Source organism: Lissotriton helveticus, chromosome 2_1 (assembly GCF_964261635.1).
Source record: "Lissotriton helveticus chromosome 2_1, aLisHel1.1, whole genome shotgun sequence".
Lineage (NCBI taxonomy): Eukaryota > Metazoa > Chordata > Amphibia > Caudata > Salamandridae > Lissotriton > Lissotriton helveticus.
Window position 1 is genome coordinate 590,247,912 of NC_136059.1, and position 19,533 is coordinate 590,267,444.

The 19,533-nt window shown below is 46.7% G+C and overlaps 1 protein-coding gene across 2 annotated transcripts in view; it reads right to left on the minus strand.

Annotated features, from left to right (window-relative positions):
* TNPO1 (transportin 1) overlaps positions 1–19,533 on the minus strand; it is a 1,741,771-nt gene that overhangs the window by 644,373 nt on the left and 1,077,865 nt on the right. For both annotated transcript variants that reach the window (XR_013607056.1, XM_078675276.1), the window contains exon 11: positions 7,321–7,473. Coding sequence is in view for 1 of the 2 variants with exons in the window: in XM_078675276.1 (XP_078531402.1) it covers positions 7,321–7,473 (153 nt within the window). In the remaining variant the exon portion in view is untranslated. The remainder of the gene's footprint in view (positions 1–7,320; positions 7,474–19,533) is intronic.

The window sequence follows — 19,533 nt, forward strand, 5'->3', positions numbered from 1 at the left end:
CTAGGGGGCACTCAAAGAGGTGCCGATTGAAGGTAGGTAAAATCGAAGATAGGGGCCAATCTCCAGAGGTTTAGACCAGCACTGGATGGGCCACAAGGAAGCAGCCAAACACACACCAACAGCGGTACAGAGGCAGCCAGGTGCAGAGTGCCAACACAGCGTCAGGCAACCAATACAAATCAATGGAGGACACAGATTGCAAACAAAGGCTGCAGGCTCAGATCAGGAAGCTAGACAAAGGAAACCAGTGGCCCTGGAGGTAAGTTGAGATGCTGAAAAACTCAGAAATAGTTGATTGAGCTCCCCAAGGTCTGGGGGCTATGGGTAGAGGGATTTCTTGGGACCCTAGAAAGTCTTACCAGAGCTGGTTGGGGACCCTTCATGTTAAGGCTGCAGACAGTGTTGTGGAGTCCAAGAGAAGTCACTCTGGGGCGGACTCGAGCTTAGGAGCGCTGGGGGAACCTTCTTGGGACTGATGGGTCACTTCGACTCAGACCAAAGGCGTCGGGCGCAGAGGTGGGTCCGGAGGTCTGGTTGTGTGGTTCAGCAGGGCACTGGAGTTCTTTTTGTTGGTTTCTTTGTGGACAGTGTCACTGTCCTCTGGAGTTCCCCCCTCTTTGAAAAAGGCAAGCAATCCTCCCAAGGTGTTGGCGGTCGCTGCGCCCGCAGGACGAGTTACTTTTTGGAGTAGGTTTCTTCTAGGGCTGCAGGTAGGCCGGTAGCCAAGTCAGTTGTCTTCTGGGGACTTCACTACTGGTACAGCTCTTCGGTTCTTCTCCTTTAGGTCACAAGGAATCTGAGGATTAAGGTCCAGGAGTGCTCCTAAATACTCAATTTAGGGACAATATAGGGGCTGGAGGTAGTAGGCAGTGGGTTATTTACCTTTAGTATGTCTACATCCTTTGTATGTCCACTCCGTTTGGGGAGGCAGCATACCCCTATCCCTATTGGCTAAAATTCTCCAAAGAAATATTGAGGATTTTCAAAGGAGGGGGTCACTTGAGCTCAGGACACCTTAGGGGTGGTTCTGGCTGAGCGGGGATACACTTCTCCTGCTTACTTATTTTTTTCCGCCGACCATGCTGCCAAAAGTGGGGCCTGGTCATGGTGACAGGCCATTACCACTAGCTGGAGAGGTCCTGGCTAGCATAACAAAGGGCAGGAAGCCTTTGAGTCTCACCACCCTTTAATGCGGTTCTTGATTGGGGGAGGTGTGAAGCACCTCCACCCAGACACGGCTTAGTTTCTGACCCACAAGAGCAAGGGGCTCTCACCTCAGGGGTCAGAAACATGTCTAGAGGTAGCGGGCTGGTACAAACCAGTCAGGCACACACTAGTTGTTTGGTATGTTTCCGGGAAACACCTCTGAGTGCATTTATTAATGAACCCAACAATGGCATCAGTGGGATCATTAATCGGAGATGTTTAGTACCCAACATCTTGGGATTCGGTGAAGCCATCATGGGTCTATGGAACTCGTATTGACAAGCTCCCAGCCCATGTACTCAGTATGGTTTCACTATGCACTTATAATGTCTAAGAATGGACTTGGACATTATAGTGGCCTATCTACTCATGGAGTTATGCCCTCACAGGAGGTATAATGCAACCTGTCTTAGCGCTGTTAGGCCTGCTGTGGGGTGACTTACCTATGCCTCTTGCAGTGCTGGCAGGCCTGGCATACTGGGTGCATGCCAGGTAGACTCTGCACATTTTAGTCCACCAAAACACTCAAGCTGCCACGGCAGTGTGCCTGTGTTTGGTGAGGGGTCTCCCTGGGCAGCGTAATACAAGCTGAAGCCCTTATAGACCCTCTCTGGTCACAAAGTCCTTGGTACTACTGGTACCTTTTACAAGGAACTTATATGTGGGACAGAAGTGTGACAATTGAGTAAACAAAGGTACAGTTTTGGGAAAGAACACAGGCACTGGGAACCTGATTAGCAGAAACCCAGTGCACATTCTGTCAAAGTTGCATTCAGAGTCAATCAAAATGTCCGGGGAAACCATGCCAAAAGGAGAATTTTCCTACAGTTAAAAAAAGGGAATGCAAAGAGAGTGGCCTCCCCTGTGTAGGTAGCAAATCAAACGAGGGAAGGTGAAGCCTCAGGCAGAATAAGGGCAACTTCGGTTGAGAATGTACCAGCATCGACTGAGTCAGAGAGACCTATCGAGCCTCAACTTCTGGCGTCAAGGAAGTCGGCATCAGCATCAATTTGCCCAGGGTCAGCATAGGTCATGGTACCGGAAGCAGGGTCGGGACAGGTGCTGGAGGCAAGACAGGTTTGGAGGAACCCGCTGACGCAGAGAGCTAATTCATCTGTGGTATTTTAGGTGAAAGGCCTCTGGCTCCTTGGGGCCCAGAGAGAATCGGTAGGAATCCTACGAGCCAGAGCATGGCTGCATATAACTCTTTGATCTGATGCGGCATGACTAAAGACCCAGGATGTACCTGAACCAACTGCAGGATCGGCTCCAAAGTTGTCCGCCTTCAGGAGCGGAATCGAGAAGTGTGATGCAGACTCCCTACCTGCTCAGGTGAAAGTGGTGTGAGGAAGCAGAATCCCACTTGGGTTGCTAGTGTTTCTCATCTTATCTGATGATTTAGAGCGTGCCTTAGACCAGCTTTTTGAGCAGCTCCATGGACTGAGAACAGGGCCGAGATCAAATCTTTGACCCAGAGCGTCACTTGGAAAAGCCCTGGAAGGAAGTGTTTTTGCGCTTGGCGATGTAAAGCTTCACCTTGCGATCCCCGATGGCCTTTATGTTCATCGATGCACAACCACTGTAGGCCTTGGGGTCTTTGTCCAACCCCGTGCACTTCTGATGGGGATCAGTCATCGACATTTGTTGGTGACAGTCCCTACAGTGCTTAAAGCTGTTCATTTTTGGGGGGTGACACCCTGCACACTGAAGAAAATGCCAACCTAATGTCGCATATGGCTAGAGAATTCCTGATCTGCGTCTGGAGGCGCAGAAAGAAAGGCACTGACAGCATGCAGGAGTGGTTGCTTTGCATGGCACTTACGGAGTGGAACTGTGTGTGCAGCTGCATGGCACCACCTTCCTATGCACAGAAGTACTGCTGAAAAGTTTCTGGATCCAGTTTGAGGCCTGGGAAATATTCAAAAGGTGAAAAATATGTAGCTAGAAGTCTCTATCAGAATGTATTTTATCTGGCCTCAATGGATCACGAGTACAAAAGCTGGGTCTCAATGACAAAGGCCAAGCAATGGTTTCAGCAGCTTATGTGCCACTGCAAAGAGAAAACCTGTTTCTTTAATTGCATTGTCTGATCAAACTCGGATGTCACGCTGCCCATCCTGGAATTGTACGGCACAGTCTTTGGATAACTACGACGCCTGTGGTAAGAATGATAACATCCATATAGCAGCTATACTCCTCCCACAGATCAAGGTCCGTCTGTGAGAGGAGTTCCTTTTAGTGCAGGACGTTCCTCATACTCCTGGACCACATAGCCATCTTGAAAGGACTTCAACCAATGGACGACTCTGTTTTTGTACACACTACTGTACACCAGATGACCTCTAGCTGCGTTCGTGAAGGGTCTGCTTCAGCGACTTGATCTATTCCTCAGACATCCTCAGTTTGTTCGGAGGCATAACAGTTCTTTCTTGAGTCTCTTACTTGAGTGATTGCTCTCATTCTAGGGATGTTGTTTCATGTTCCTGAAGGCTCTAACCTGTTTTCCTAGTATATTTGTCTTTCCTGCACGGTTTACCATGTTCCCCTTGTATTTGCCCAACATTTTCAGTTACCAATGCTGTAAGGCATGATATTTAAGGTGTCGACTGATACAACTTTGGAATCCATGTTTATGAAGATGCCTGTTATTAACAGAAGGTCCGATGTCTATATCCGTATCAATGAACTGTCATAGTGAAGGTGACACCTTTCTCAGTGTAAGACATATTAGGTCAGAGGACAATAACGCAGATAAGGACTGTGGGGTGGGTAATGCTGTCAAATAAATAAATAAATAAATAAATGACATCAGCAAGAGTGGCAACATCTCTCGAGAGCTAGAAGCATAACCTTGGGAGCAGGACATGATTCAATATAAAAGTACATTGTACTCTTTTGTTTCTTCTTCTTATGAGAAACATTCAAATGACTCATTTAGTATTCACGTTCACCCTATGATTAGGGTATAGACAGTGTACACACTTTTAATGAACATAGTCTTCAGGGATGTTCCTAAGAAAAGTACACTCTACCTCGTAAGGAAGCACCAACGATCCTAGACCCAAACATGTAGTCCTTTACCCATAGCAAAAATAGCAGATCTCTGAGGAATCCCATACATTAGTACACATGTGAAGGATCTTAACATGTGAGGTCCTAGAGGGTTAATACCTTCAGGGCAAAAGGGTATGGGCAAAAGCTCAATAGTATTCAAAGGATTGTGCTCAAATAAACAGACTTTAGGACTCTGGTTTCACTAAAATGTTTATTCACGAAGCCTCAGAAAATGGGTGAGTGTCTCCAACAAATAGTGTAATTAGCAACATTTTTGTGAAATGTTTTTCTCTTTTTTTCAATCATCTCTGGGATAAATACTGGGAAATGCAATGAGGTGAAAACACAGCTGCTGAGTTGCCAGTAGAAAAATGGTCTACTGTACTTCACCCAAAAAGTCCCTCTATGCATGGTGAACTTTACAGCAACAGTTTAAGGATGAGAGTCTGGACCTTAACATCCAGGAAGAACACAGTTCACGTTTTAGGGACTAGTTGCAAACCTTACTGGTTTAAATACCACTATAACAGTCCTTCAAAAGAATCAAAGTTTGAGGGCCAGAATCTTGAACATTTCTGGTCATAGTAAAGATTTTACAGAGCCAGGCCCATTCATGAAAAAAGACTAATCCATTATCCACTGCGTTTAAGACTTCATGTTCGACCTTGCAGCTCAATTATTAAAACCTTCCAATCCCACACATGGAGGGATGAATGGCTTCTATAATCAGAGTGAACTGGTGGTTACCATAAGGTTACCATAATGAATTAGAGACACTCCAATATTCAGCGACCAGTAAAATAACATTATGTAAACACATACAAAGGATAAACGCCTTTAGCAAAAGATAGAAAAACATTTTTATGTCCCCAGCATGGTAAACTGGCTTGTATCACTGGCCTGGATCACCCCGAATGCATGTGAAATTGGCACCCAGCTTTTTGTTGGCCTATTTGGCAAACTAATCTATCAAGTGTGATGAGACATAGGCTTGGTCCATTGTGATTTTAAGGTCGAGAACCTGGTATGTAACCAGGAAGGGGGTGCGCTCCTTATTGGCATAATATGTTTGTACATGTTCTGACTTGCTGATATGCAGCAGTGGCAGCAGCAAACTGATTTTTGTGCATTTCTAATACGGACCAGACCACTTTTCTGGTTCAGTATGGGAGGTTGGAGACACAGCTACCATTAGAAGTTATTTGAGCATATTTTAGCTGGCAATTTCCAATTAGTCCGTACTGAACCCTACCATTTTGTTGATGGTAGCGGAATGACGGTAAATCAACTGATAGTGCTTTTAAAAAGAAGGATGTTTTTGTCTTTCTCCCGATTGCCGCTTGTGGAGGGTGATGACAACAACTTAGTCTTCACATTTCAGTGCGTCAGCATTGGAATACTCCTGCTTGGTGCAAGGCATCAATACCTGAAGCGAGAGCCATCAATTTGCAAAGGCTGTTTACACTGCAGTCAGAAAAATATATTTTAAAAGGAACCACCCCCAAAATCGATTTCTGAACTTCAGACAAAGGAATGAACATCTCCTGTCAGGAAAAGGAGGATAAAGGTGTGACCCAAGTCATCCCACTTTGTTCCAGCTTTAAGTTCTTTTTGACCAAGGAAGGGAGTGCTCGGTGGAGACCTTGAAGAGCAGCTGAACTTCAGGGATGTTGTCTACATGCTAGCCAGCATCCCAGATGTGAGGGTATATTCCTTAGAGTCTGCACAACACGCTACAGAAACTGTGGGTATCCCTAATCCCTAGAAGCATGCTTACCTGCTGAAGAGTGAAGCAGAGTGCCTGGACGTTCAGGAGGAAAGACCATGCACAAGGAGGATACTAACCAGGTTTCCACCGTGCGGAGTACCCACACAAGTCGACTTTTATGAGATGCATAACCAGCATGGACCCGAACTGTGACGGGTCACCCAGCATCCAAGTGACTCTTGTAGGTGAAGCATAGATAACCTGATTCAAGTGTTCTGTCCGGCATCCCTACAGTGTGACCACTGCAACAGCATATTGTCTGACCAACAAACTGTTGTCACGGAGGACCTTCCCAAAAGCCTGGAGGCAGCAACTACTGAAGAAAGATAACCACTGCCACAGCCTGTTATGCTGTTTTCAGCTGCTAGTTCTGAGAGATGAGGCCTCTGCCCGTGATCCTGCACCCACTGGCAAAAAGATGCAACTCCAAAGAGCGCACCACTATTGTCCAAGTAGAGTCCTAAAAAACAGATAACACAGGGCCTGAGCTCACAGACTGAGAGACTGTAACTTGAACTCAAAGATATACCTGATTGACAGGAAAATGATTGCCAGTATGAAGTTGAACTGACAAACGGGTTACCCGACATGGTAGTTGCTTGCACAGTGAGCTCAAAACCCTGCCTAATTCTTCATAAATACTCTATACACTGGGGGCACTACAGGAATTGTTGGATCACTGTAGATTGTAGAATGAATAGCCTACTTGTCTATTGCTTTACAGATGTGACTGTAGCTTAACCCCTATTACTGCTGTAATGTTAAAGTACTCTTATTTTTTATTATTAAGGCTGGTACTCGGCTGGACCGTGACTCACTATGCCAGTTTAACTGTTTAAGTTCGGAGTCCCTGTCCCTCACACTACCTCCTTGCGCAGACTGACTGTTCACCGTTCTTACACAGTTCAAGTGTGGAAAGAATGCATTTGTCCCACTTTGCAAATACATAATAGGATGCACCCCAGGACACCATAGGCAAACAACCCCAACCTACACAGCTGCAGCCCTTTAGCTCTTAGTAGCCACACTAACAGGGTCTGACACACAGTAATAGGACAAAACTTTGAAACAGACAGAAATAGGAACAAAAATCATGTTTGCAATGTGCATTAAACTGCAAATGCTGTAACAACATTTCTTGTAGTTTTGGTTGTTACATAACAGGATGTCCCAGTATTTCACCATACGTTAAGGCATGCTTTTACCAAATAAACATTTCTGTTGCCTTACATTTATTTCAATGTCATCACGTGAACTAGGTGATAGAGGTTGTATAATACACCTTTACCTACCTTCAGCAATTGCTCCAAGAACAAGGATTCCAGATTCTTTTATTACCCATTCAGGATGAAACAGTAGTTCTTTCAAAAGTGGTAAAATATGAGGTAAAAGCTCATCTCTAAACACGTTTGCAAGGACATCCAATGCTGCAGCAGAGCATTTCCCTGTAAAAATAAAAGAACATCAAAAACTGCAAAAGGTATTCATGATCCTGAAGTTAAGCAGTGAGTATAAATGTGTTTCTCAATTTAACCTCCCTATAATAGTCAGCATCTGCGGAAATGGCTGTAGTTTCCATGCACCCAACCCCAAGTGAAATGGCATCCACAAGCAGAGGAGAATATGAGCAAACATCCAGCTATTTTGAGCTAAAACTACATTTAGTCTTAATTTCAAGCCGTTTTATTCAATTTTGAATGATTACCATAAGAACAGCATATGAAATGAAATAAAGAAATAAAAACAATAAAGTAAACTACTGTTACAATTACGGTCAGTCAGATATTTCCCATGGAGGGATTCAATAAACATATCAAAGAGATACATTAATAAAAGGATCAAAGTCAAAATAGAGTGCTACTTTCAATGACATTGATTTTTCTGATAAAAGCAGCTGCATAAAGCAAATAGTTATACAATGAACAAAAGAGTGATTTAATCAGGCTTTACATATAAATCACCATAAAGTTAAACCAAATAACGTCAACAGTTAGTCTTAAGACCCCTTTAACATGTCTGATGTTAGCACGGGAGTTGGGAGGATTAATAAATGGTCAGGATCAGATTGTGCAGTGTAAGTGTTTAAATGATTAAGAATCAAGAATGTGTTTGAAATTAATACGATTCTAGTGTACGAGCAGGTGGCATAATAAGGGAGGTTTCTTCTTTCGTAGGCAGACATTCAACTTGTGCCATACAGGATAGTCTTCACTGATAAAGTTTGGCTGCTAGAGTTATGAGTTACATGCAGTAAGCCTAGCCAATTCCACCAGGTATGCACAGAAATTTTCCATGTAGAGTTTCAGTCACACAGAATGGTTTAGATACCCACGGTTAAGAAGGAGGCCCATTATCTGTTAGGAGTTGATCTTCCTTGGAGTACAGTTAAGGTGGGTATGCAGCAACACCAAAACCAATGGTGGTCGAGTAGAATTAGTGTTTATTTTTTCTTCAAAACAGACTTTATTGTGTCAACAGCCGTACATATCATATCGACATTTATAGTGTTTAAACCAAACAAAATACGATTTGAAATAGTCTGACAAACGATGAAGAAGTGCAATGTCTCCATTACATTCTCGGATGTCATCAGCCCCCTGCCACCCAGACCAAATTATTATGAGTTCGTGCAACAATTGGACTCTCCACCGCCCTACTGTCTCAATACTTCTGTATCTATTGGTATAGAAGTAAGGGGCTCTATATGGAGATCGCGATATTCCGCCATCTTTTCCATATTTTGGGGTGTTTCTGAGGGCATCCCCTCACTTCGAAAACAGGTAGCTCTAAACCCATACAGACGTCTAATCCTTTCCTCCAAACCTCCACCAGGGGAGATGTGGCCTTCCAAGCCTTAGCTATATCACATTTCGCTAATGTGAGACCCAGGAATAGTAAGTGGTGCTTATAGCTATTGCCCCCTATACCCTCTGTGACATGTAGTAGGGCCAGTTTCGGTGAGATAGGAATGTCCCACCCGAGCACCTCCGAAACACATGCCATAACCCTTCGCTAGAACCGTAGGAGTGCAGTACATTGCCAGATTTTATGTATTAAAGTGCCCTCAGTAGTACTACATCGCAAGCATAATGGGGATTCCACCAGCCTGACCCTCCACAACCTGCACCTAGTGAAGTAAACCGGATGAAGGTATTTAAATTGTATGAGAGACAGGCATGAAGCAATGTCCGCACCACTTGGGGACGCCAGCAGCTCGGCCCAGTCATCATTGTCCAGCGGACCCAGGTCCCCCTGTCAGGCCTCTCCGAGTGTGTCTAAAGTGGTAGGGCTATTGGTAAAGAGTGTTCAATATATTCTAGTGATGTTATGGTCCCCGAGATCACCCATAAAGACCTTTGCCTCAACAGAGTTAAATTCTGGTATATTCTCCAGGTATGCAATGTAGGGGGATAGAGCGTGGCGAAGCAGAATATATTTATACAACTGCGTGTGGGGCATGTCGAATTCTCTCTGGAGCTTCCGAAATTATTTAAATGTCTGACCCTGCAGGACCACCCTCAGTGTTGATATACTAATGTCTTACCAGCCTCTAAAACCGGCCAGTAACGATAGCTGGGGTAGTAGGCCGTTATACCACAAGGGAGCCTCTCTAGTCAGTCAGCCCTACCACTCTATCAGGCGCAGAGACTGGGTCCATGCCACAAATACCGCCCTTGTCGCCCGCGGTAGACACAAAGTGCCGGCCCTGAGTACAGGTAAGTATGAAGTGTTGTATCATCCATTAGCCAGGGCTCTACTGCGTATGCCGGGTCTAGTCTATCGCCGTACTACCGTCGTTAAGGACAAGGAGGTGAGATGCCGCGTGGTATGCCTGGATATCCGGGGTAGCCATTCCCCCACAATATGTGGCATGAAAGCAGGTTTGTGAAGTAGAATTCACCACCCGAACGGAGGCTGTGGTGTCAGTATATAGGAAAGGAAATGGGCTGATGTTCAGCAGACTCAGGAGCGCAAAGAGGTAGGGCCAGCTAAGCGTGTTTAAAGCTTTGTCCATGTCTGCGAGCTGAAGAGCTGCAGGGCCATCTAGATGGTCCACTGCCGCAATGGCGATGTGGGCACGATGGATATTAGGTCTTGTAGCATGAAGCCTGCCTGATCGAGGTGGACTAGGTCAGTTATATAAGATGTGGTTTGCAATGGCTTTAGGAAGTAATTTAGCCTCCACGTTTACACACTACCAAGAATAATTTGTTCCCCCATATAATGTGCCCGACACTATTGTGTACCTCCCCTGGGGATCTAGCCATGACTTGGCATGGGCAAATGGGACTCTGCAATGGATTAAAATCGTTACCCCACGAGAACCCCTAGTAAACCTAGAGTGAAAGATCTGAGCATATCCAAAGCGGGAGAGACATGGTGCTTTAGTGCCTAACAAATACGTTTCCTGAAGCAGAAGGGCATCTGCTTTGTATCGCTTGGCCTGGAAGAGTATGGCACCTCGTTTTATCTTGTCCGGAATGCCTCTCACATTCCAGCTAACTATGCGGAGCCCCCCCTTTGGGCTTCGGTTGTTACTGCAGACATGTATTAGGGTAGGTCGTGTGTGTGTGGTTTTACTCATGTATGGTGTCATCAAATGGGGTACTGTAGAGATGATCGAGAAGCATGGCACTAGGAACAACAAGAAACTGCCCATGAAACCCACTCCACCTCCCCCATCCCCAATACCTCATTACAAATTTAATAAGTACCTGTCGCGGATCGATGGAAGCCCCACCCCCAAACGGGGGCGGATGCTACCCCCTGCCAAAGGATCCCCAATAAACTTCATTTATACATGAGAATGTCCCTTCAGTTGAGAGATATTTACGGAAGGAAGTAGCCCATACGTTCTGTGTCACTTTCAGCGTTGCATCAGTTTCTTTCTGTAGCCCCACGATAGTTGATTATGAAATGCTACAGCTCATCTCCACATGGCGATCTCCAAAATGTAGGCCTGCAGCCTAGGCAGTAGGCCGCCGGCCTAACCAGTCAGCCGATCCGCCTAGCTCCCTTGGCACTCACTTTTTGCCTTCTGGATGCTTGTGGTTTTCAGCACCACAGCCATTGGGAAGAAAACAAGTTACTTACCTGTAACTACGGTTATCCAGTATTGGTATCTTTCATAGATTCACATGCCTGAATCATTCCCCGTCGTCGAGGCGGGAGTCCCACGGTAAAAATATATATAATAGCAGTGCCTAAAAATTTCTTGTAGTAGGCTGGCAAAGCCTAAAGGCCTAGCTAGGCCCAAAACTTAGCAGCCTATCTACCTCATTATGTAAAAAGACCTGAAAAAGTAGCCTCAGCCAATCAGCTGTCCTCACCCTCTAGAACCTTCCCAGCTCAGGCAGTTCTCCTCAGATTTTCCCAGCACAAGTGAGAGTAAGTATCCATAAAACAGAACTGCCGTGCCAGGGAGAAGGGTGGGTGCAAGTGAATCTATGAAAGATACCAATACTGGATAACCGTAGTTACAGGTAAGTAAGTTTTCTTATCCAGTATTGGGGTATCTTTCATAGATTTACATGCCTGAATCAGAGTAGCAAGCAGTGACATCATGTCTGTCGTTAGAGGAAGGTGGGAGACAAAATAAATCATATACACCCCCACACAACCAGGAAGGTAATAGAGCACAAACTTGTTTACATAACATATGCATCAAAAACCTTCATAAGTACATTACATATAGGATAGCGTTTGAAAATGCTAAAACATCATAAAGAAATACATATGCTTAAAACAGTCAAATGAAGAAGAAAAGACTATAAAGAGTCTAACCTTAGTGAAGAAGATGCTGCAGCACCGCTTCTCCAACTGCTGTATCATCATGAGCTGCCGACTGCAGTGCTTCGTAAAAGTGTGCACACTTTTCCACGTAGCAGCTCGGGAAATGTTCTCCAGCGTCACTCCAGCGAAAAGGGCCGTTGACGCTGACATTGTTCTGGTGGAATGCGCTTTAACCTTTCTTGTTAAAGGTTTGTTAGCTTTGTCATGACAGAAGATAATCGTAGAAGACAACCATCTAGCTATAGTTGCCTTTGTCACAGCTTGACCCAAGGTGGCTCGACCATAAGCAACAAAAAGCTGATTAGATTTGCGGATGTTCTTTGTTTTTTGAAGATAAAACTTAAGGCACTGTTTCACATCCAGGGAATGTAAAACCTTCTCAGCCGGAGTTTTAGGATCCGGAAAAAAAGTCTTGAGCTTGACCGGTTGATTGATGTGGAATTGAGTCGGTACTTTTGGAATAAATCTTGGGTTGGTTCTAAGCGTCACAACGTCTTTAGAGAATTGTAAGAAAGGCTGTGCAATAGTGAAGGCCTGTATTTCACTGACTCTGCGGGCTGAAGTGAGAGCCAGCAAGATAGCCACTTTCCAAGTAAGAAACTTTAGCTCCGCCTTGTGAATAGGTTCAAAAGGCCGTTTTAGGAGTTGAGACAGAACAATATTAAGATCCCACTCAGGAGGAGGACGACGAACTGGTGGAAAAGCTCGGAATAGCCCCTTAAGGAATTGTTTGATCCAAGATGATGAACATAAGGATGGTTTGTTGGAACTCTTCCTGAACCTGGATATTGCCGCTAGATACACCTTAATGGACGAGAAAACTAGTCCAGCCCTAGCTAAAGACAGTAGATAAGGAAGGATGGCTTCAGGAGGAGCTTGAAGTGGATGAACATTATTTTCTCCACACCATGAACAGAATCGCTTCCACTTAAAACGATATGTCTTGATGGTACTTTGCGCACGGGCCTGTGATAAAATCACCCTGCAGTCTGAGGAGATGTTAAGACCCTTGAACTCTAGGAAGTCAGGAGCCAAGCGTGCAAGTGCAGTGATTGAGGATCCAGGTGTTGGATCTGGCCTCCCTCTCTTGTTAACATTGACACTGTTGGTTTGAGACGAAGTGGAGGCTGCTGAGAGAGCAGAAGGAGCTCCTGAAACCAAAACTGTCTTGGCCAACGGGGAGCAATGAGGATGAGAGTGCAATGTTCCCTCTTCATCTTTTGCAGTACTTTCGGAATGAGCGGAATCGGTGGATAAGCGTACGCAAATATTCCGGACCATCTCATCAAAAGGGCATTTCCCCTTGACCCCTGTTGAGGAAACCTGCTGGCATAAAACAGGCATTTGCTGTTCTGCTGCGTGGCGAACAAATCCAGCGTTGGTGTTCCCCATGTCTGAAAGATCCTCTCTACTTGATGTTGTTCGAGCTCCCATTCGTGACAGCCCGTGAAAGCCCTGCTGAGGTTGTCGGCTAGAGAGTTCTGGACGCCTTGCACATGTTCTGCTCTGAGGGATATGCCGAGGCGAAGCGCCCATTCCCACATCTCTTGAGCCTCCAGCGACAGGGTGAGAGATTTCGTTCCTCCCTGTTTGTTGATAAAGTACATGCTGGTGGTATTGTCCGTACGCACCAGCACAGACGAATTCGCAATCCTCGGAAGGAAGGCTTGCAGTGACAGAAAAATGGCCCTCAGCTCTAGGCTGTTGATGTGTTTCTGCCGGTACTGACGAGACCATCGTCCCTGGATCTGAAGGTCCTGAAGGTGACCTCCCCAACCTTCCATGGAAGCGTCCGTAGTCAGGGTGAACTCTGGAATGTCTTGGAGAAAAGTGAGGCCCGGTGACAAGTTGTGCGCCTTCGACCACCAAAGAAGGGCTTGCTTCATCTTGGTAGTTACTTTGATGCGGTCATCGAACGATCCGTCGACTTGACTCCACGGGCGAAGTAATTCTTCCTGTAGCGGCCTCATTCTGAGTCTCGCCATAGGGATGAGGCTGATTGCAGATGAGCACATCCCCATAAGGGAAGCAAATGTTCGAACTGAAAGTGACCTTCTTGCAAATATTTGTTTTGCTAGCTTTAACAGTTTGTTTTGCCACTCCTGAGTCAAGAACGCCTTGCACTGGCATGTGCTCAACACCGCTCCCAGAAAGGTCAACTCCTGGCGAGGTTGAAGCTGAGATTTGTTCAAATTGAGGGTCAGTCCCAGATTTGAGTAGAGGGAGAGGGAACTCCTGACCGCTTCTATTGTGGAGTTTCTTGATGGTCCTTTTAATAGCCAGTCTTCAGGGTATGGGAAAACTTGTATTCCCTGTGACCTCAGCATGGCTGCCACCGGGGCTAACCATTTGGTGAATATTCTGGGGGCCGATTTGAGGCCGAATGGAAGCACTTTGAAATTGAAAGTGGACGCCAGCCACTGCAAGAATGTCCGTCAACGTTACCATGCGAAAACTCTGTTTCTTTAGATATTTGTTGAGTTTGCGCAGATCTAGTATTGGACGCCACTCTTCTGAATTTTTCTCTACGAGGAAGAAGCGAGAATAAAATACTTTCCCTTTCTGAGAAGCAGGAACTCGTTCTATCGCATTCTTGTGTAGCATCTTTAAGGCCTCTTTGAAGAGTAAGTGAAGACGAGGGGGAGGGGGACCCTTGGGCGGCGCTGTTGGTGGCTTCTGCAAAAACTCCAGAGTGTGTCCATTCCCGACAAGATCCAGGACCCACTGATCCGAAGTTATTTTCCGCCACTGTTGGTAAAAGGCGGAAATTTTGGCGCCCACGGGAAGGGGAGGATAAATGGCTGACGTCCGGCAAAGCTCATTGGCACTTGTTGGAATCACGCCCTTGATTGTTTGAGCGCCGTTTCCCTCCTTGACGAGACAAAGAACCAGAGGCAGGCTGTCTGTAAGATGATTGATAGTACGGTTGTTTGTACTGGTACTGGCGATTTTGTTGGTTGGAATAGTTCCCTCTGGAGGAGTAACCACAGCCTCTTGCTCCTCTAAAGGATCCCCTCTTGTATTGCAGGGTACCCAGGGATTTAGCTGTGTCCGTATCTGTTTTAATTGCAAGCAAAGCGTCATCGATGTGTTTTCCAAAAAGGGAATCCCCATCGTACGCCATGTCCAAGATTTTTGTTTGGACCTCAGGTCTGAAGGTGGTAGCCCTGAGCCAACCTTGACGCCTGAGGACTGCTGCTCCCGCCAATTGCCTGAAGTTGGTGTTTGAAATATCAAGGGCGCAATCAATGATTTCCGAAGCTGCCCTTTCTCCCTCCAGTACGATCCTGCGCACCTCATGCTGACGATCCTCAGGGACCAAATCAAGGAACTCAGACGGACCACATCTGTCTATCGTAACGGGCCAAAATAGCCAATGAATTAGCTGCCTTAATGGAGGCTGCTGCATTTGCAGAGAACTTCTTTCCAATGGCATCTAGTCTCCTGCCTTCCTTGTCAGGTGGCGTTGAAATGGGAGCAGAAGGGTTCTTGGACCTTTGCTGTGCAGCCTGGGATATGACAGTCTGGTCGAGGGTGACCTATTCAGCAAGATGGAGTATCAGATGGTGCACGATACTTTTTCTCTATTCTTGGAAGGACTGCAGGAATGGAAGCAGGCGTTTTCATGATGTTGAGCCCTTCCTTCCATATATAATCAATAATGGGGATAGCTCTGGTAACTCTGCGATATCCCTCTTTAAAGTCATGCAAAAAGCAGTCAGACTGCTCAACTGTGACAGACAATTCAAATCTATTAGCTGCACGCTGCATAATATTATGAAATCCGCCAATATCCTCAGGTGGAGAATCTGACGGGCGTGGCGCAGGCGGTGAAGGCATAGGAATGACATAATCCTCCCACGGATCAATAGGTGTATTATCTGGCAATTTGCCCTCTTCCCTGCCATCATCCTCATCATGAGAAGAGGTATCCGTGTCACCTTGGGGTGCAGGGCCAGTATCCTGTCTCGGTGACAATGATGCTCGTGGCGATGGAGGCCTTGGCACGTCAACTGGGGTAGGCGGCACACTAGGTGCAACTGAAGTTGGAGGAAATCTCTGGCGATAATCTGCCAACATAGCTTGTAAGTCTTGAATTAAAGTAGATGGCAGATGAGTAGTGTCCTCAGATCGAGGAGGTCTGGTATGGGGCGACTGATATGGCGTTGACAAATCTTCATGCGCATAATGCCCTTGGTCATCGTCCTCCTGATATTTGATATTTAATTGGGAAGGGTGACGGGCAATCCCAAAAGGACCATCATCTTCTTCACCTTCATCTGAATCTTCCTCCACATATGTCTCCAAAAGATGTGATGGTAAGAGTGAAGAAATGTGAGAGTAGTCTCGCCTCTGATAAGTTTTTATTTGGAAATGTGTATATTGGACCCTCGTCGGAGGTGAGCTGGGCAACAGATGAGCAGATGCCACTGCTGTCGTAGTAGTCGATGAAGATGAACCCAATGCCATTGGAATTATCGTCGACCGGACTGTCGACGGCTTGTCCGTTGATGGAACTGTCGTCAATGGCATTGATTTTGCCGTCGACGGGTTCGTCGATGGTGTCTTCGTCGACGAGTCCTTCATCGACGAGCCCGTTGATGGTGTCTTCGTCGACGAGCCCTTCGTCGACGAGGCCGTCGATGGTTTCTTCGTCGACGAGCCCTTCGTCGACGAGGCCGTCGATGGTTTCTTCGTCGACGAGCCCTTCGTCGACGAGGCCGTCGATGGTTTCTTCGTCGGCGAGCCCTTCGTCGACGAGGCCGTCGATGGTTTCTTCGTCGACGAGCCCTTCGTCGACGAGGCCGTCGATGGTTTCTTCGTCGACGAGCCTTTCGTCGACGAGGCCGTCGATGGTTTCTTAGTCGACTAGTCCTTCGTCGACGAGATCGTCGTTGGTGTCTTCGTCGACGAGTCCTTCGCCGACGAGATCGTCGTTGATGTCTTCGTCGACAAGTCCTTCGTCGACGAGATCGTCGTTGGTGTCTTCGTCGACGAGTCCTTCGTCGACGAGATCGTCGTTGGTGTCTTCGTCGACGAGTCCTTCGTCGACGAGGTCGTCGATGGTGGCTTCGTCGACGCAATTGTCGTCGACGGACCGGATGTTTTAGTCGTCGACGACGGGACAGTCGACGATGACGGCAACTTGCCTTTCGTCGTTGAAGGCTTCACAGGCGATGACAACATTTTTGCAGACATAAGAGGTGAGGTAATAGCCAAAGTGACCGTAGTAGAAGTAGTTGAAGAAGTAGAAGTCAAAGTAGTAGTATGAACAGACACCAGAGAAACAGTCTTAGTCTGGGCTGTACTCACAGTTGTCGATCTTCAAGGAGACAATGTACTCTTTGAGGGTTCTGAGGCTCTTTGAGAGGGTTTAAGTTTTTTCCTCCTCTCAGGAGAAGAGCTCTCCCTGGATCTTGCTCTCTTGCTGGAGGTAGAGGCCTTATCCTCATCATCTGTGGAAGATGATTTTAACCACAAAAGAACCCTTGCCTCTCTATCCCTGATTGTTTTTGAAGGGAAGGTTCGGCAAATCCTACAGTCCTTCACAACATGTGAGGGGTGCAGACAATAGATGCAGTCAGAGTGCTGGTCATCCACATGGACCCTCTTCTCATAGCAGGTTCCGCAAGCCTTGAAAAGAGCCTTCTTTTCAGACATTTTTGAAGAAAAAAGACAAAAAACTGAGTAGGCACTCAGGGAGACTCCCTTACACACGAAGTGCGGTGAATATCTGAGGAGAACTGCCTGAGCTGGGAAGGTTCTAGAGGGTGAGGACAGCTGATTGGCTGAGGCTACTTTTTCAGGTCTTTTACATAATGAGGTAGATAGGCTGCTAAGTTTTGGGCCTAGCTAGGCCTTTAGGCTTTGCCAGCCTACTACAAGAAATTTTTAGGCACTGCTATTGTATATATTTTTACCGTGGGACTCCCGCTTCGATGACGGGGAATGATTCAGGCATGTGAATCTATGAAAGATACCCCAATACTGGATAAACGGGCACTATGGCTTATAGAGACTGTGAGGAAATGGGGCCAGGGGGGCACAGGGGAGGCCTGCCACCCTATCTGCCTAACTCCGTTTGACGCAGCCCCTGCAATGCACTTCACGTACGTAGCAGTAATGAGGCAGGCCTGTATGAACTGCACCGACACTTGGTAATTATCAAGCACCAGCCTACACCCTACTAGGGGCAAACCTACTTCCCCTACTCGCTCAGACCTCCACAACCCATGCCTTCACCAGGCAGCGTCACACCGGACACACATGGGACCACCTTGGGGTCGCCTCCTGCTGCATGCATGGGAGCCCACCACGGTATTTACTGCCTGACACCATGGTGAGATAAAAATCAGAAAACTCAGTCGTGCCTACCCTCAAATACCTAATGTGAGAGAAGGAACTCACCCCTTCCTCTACCTCACAACCCTGCTACCAAACTTGATGCAATCCTACAGGCCATTGAATCATGGCACACATCAGTTGAATGCAAAAACAACAATTGATGGACGGAATGTTGCACAATGGCAAAACATTCAACCCCAGTCACAGATCTGGGTTTAATCCATCGTTATTTTGCTCACCACACCACCCCAGTTCAGACATGGCTATATGCAAATCAGTCTTGACCCAGTGCCTCATGGGAACAGTCCAGGCCGAACTGCCAAGCCATGTCTTCCCTGGAATGGAATCAAGCATCCTAGGACCGGTTTCTGGCTATCAGCCGCCGTCAGCCAGGATAGCTTGATTCCAGTGGCATGGAGAGCATGGGACTCACGTCTGAGCGTACCCATCCCACTCATGGTGACAAATGCAAAAACAACAATTGATGGACGGAATGTTGCACAATGGCAAAACATTCACCCCCAGTCACAGATCTGGGTTTAATCCATCATTCAGACGTGAGTCCCGTGCTCTCCACACCAATGGGTTCCAGCTATCCTGGCTGATGTCGGCTGATAGCCCGAAACCGGTCCTAGAATGCTTGATTCCGGTCCAGGGAAGACATGGCTTGGCAGTTCGGGCTGGACTGTTCCCATGACGCACAGGGTCAAGGCTGATTTGCATATGGCCATGTCTGAACTGGGTTGGTGTGGTGAGCAAAAAAACAATGGATTTAGGCCCAGATCTCTGTACTGGGGTGAATGTATGACATTGTTCTGCATTCTGTCCATCAACTGTTTTTGCAACGTGCACATCAGTTGAAGCATGCATAGTGGAGATCCGGGTGGAGTTCGTACTCCTCCATGACGATCAGAGACGGAGACCAAGCACACTCCAACAGAGTTGAAACCGCACTTAACTGATCAAGGAAAGACAGCACATGATCTACTTCACAGAGAGCTAAAACTGGAGCAGAGGACAAGGATACAGAGGAGTGGGCCCCTTCAAAATAACATATGTAGGGTGGGAATGCCGGAAGGTGTGAAAAGATCCCGATCAGTGACTGTATTCCTAAAGGAGAGGGCCTTCACACTGGCCCGATCACCTTCACCACACTGGAAAGGATGCACCAATTTCCCATCGGCAGGCCCTCCAGCAATCCCCAGCCCTATCATTGCGCAATTACTTCATTACAAAGATAGGAATGCCCTATTGGCCGTGGTGAGGCAGGTAGCCACCCCCCATGAATATGAGAATCACAGGGTTTCTGTATTCCTAGATTATACCCTGCAGACCCAGCATCAATTCTTTTCTGGCTGTGAAACGTC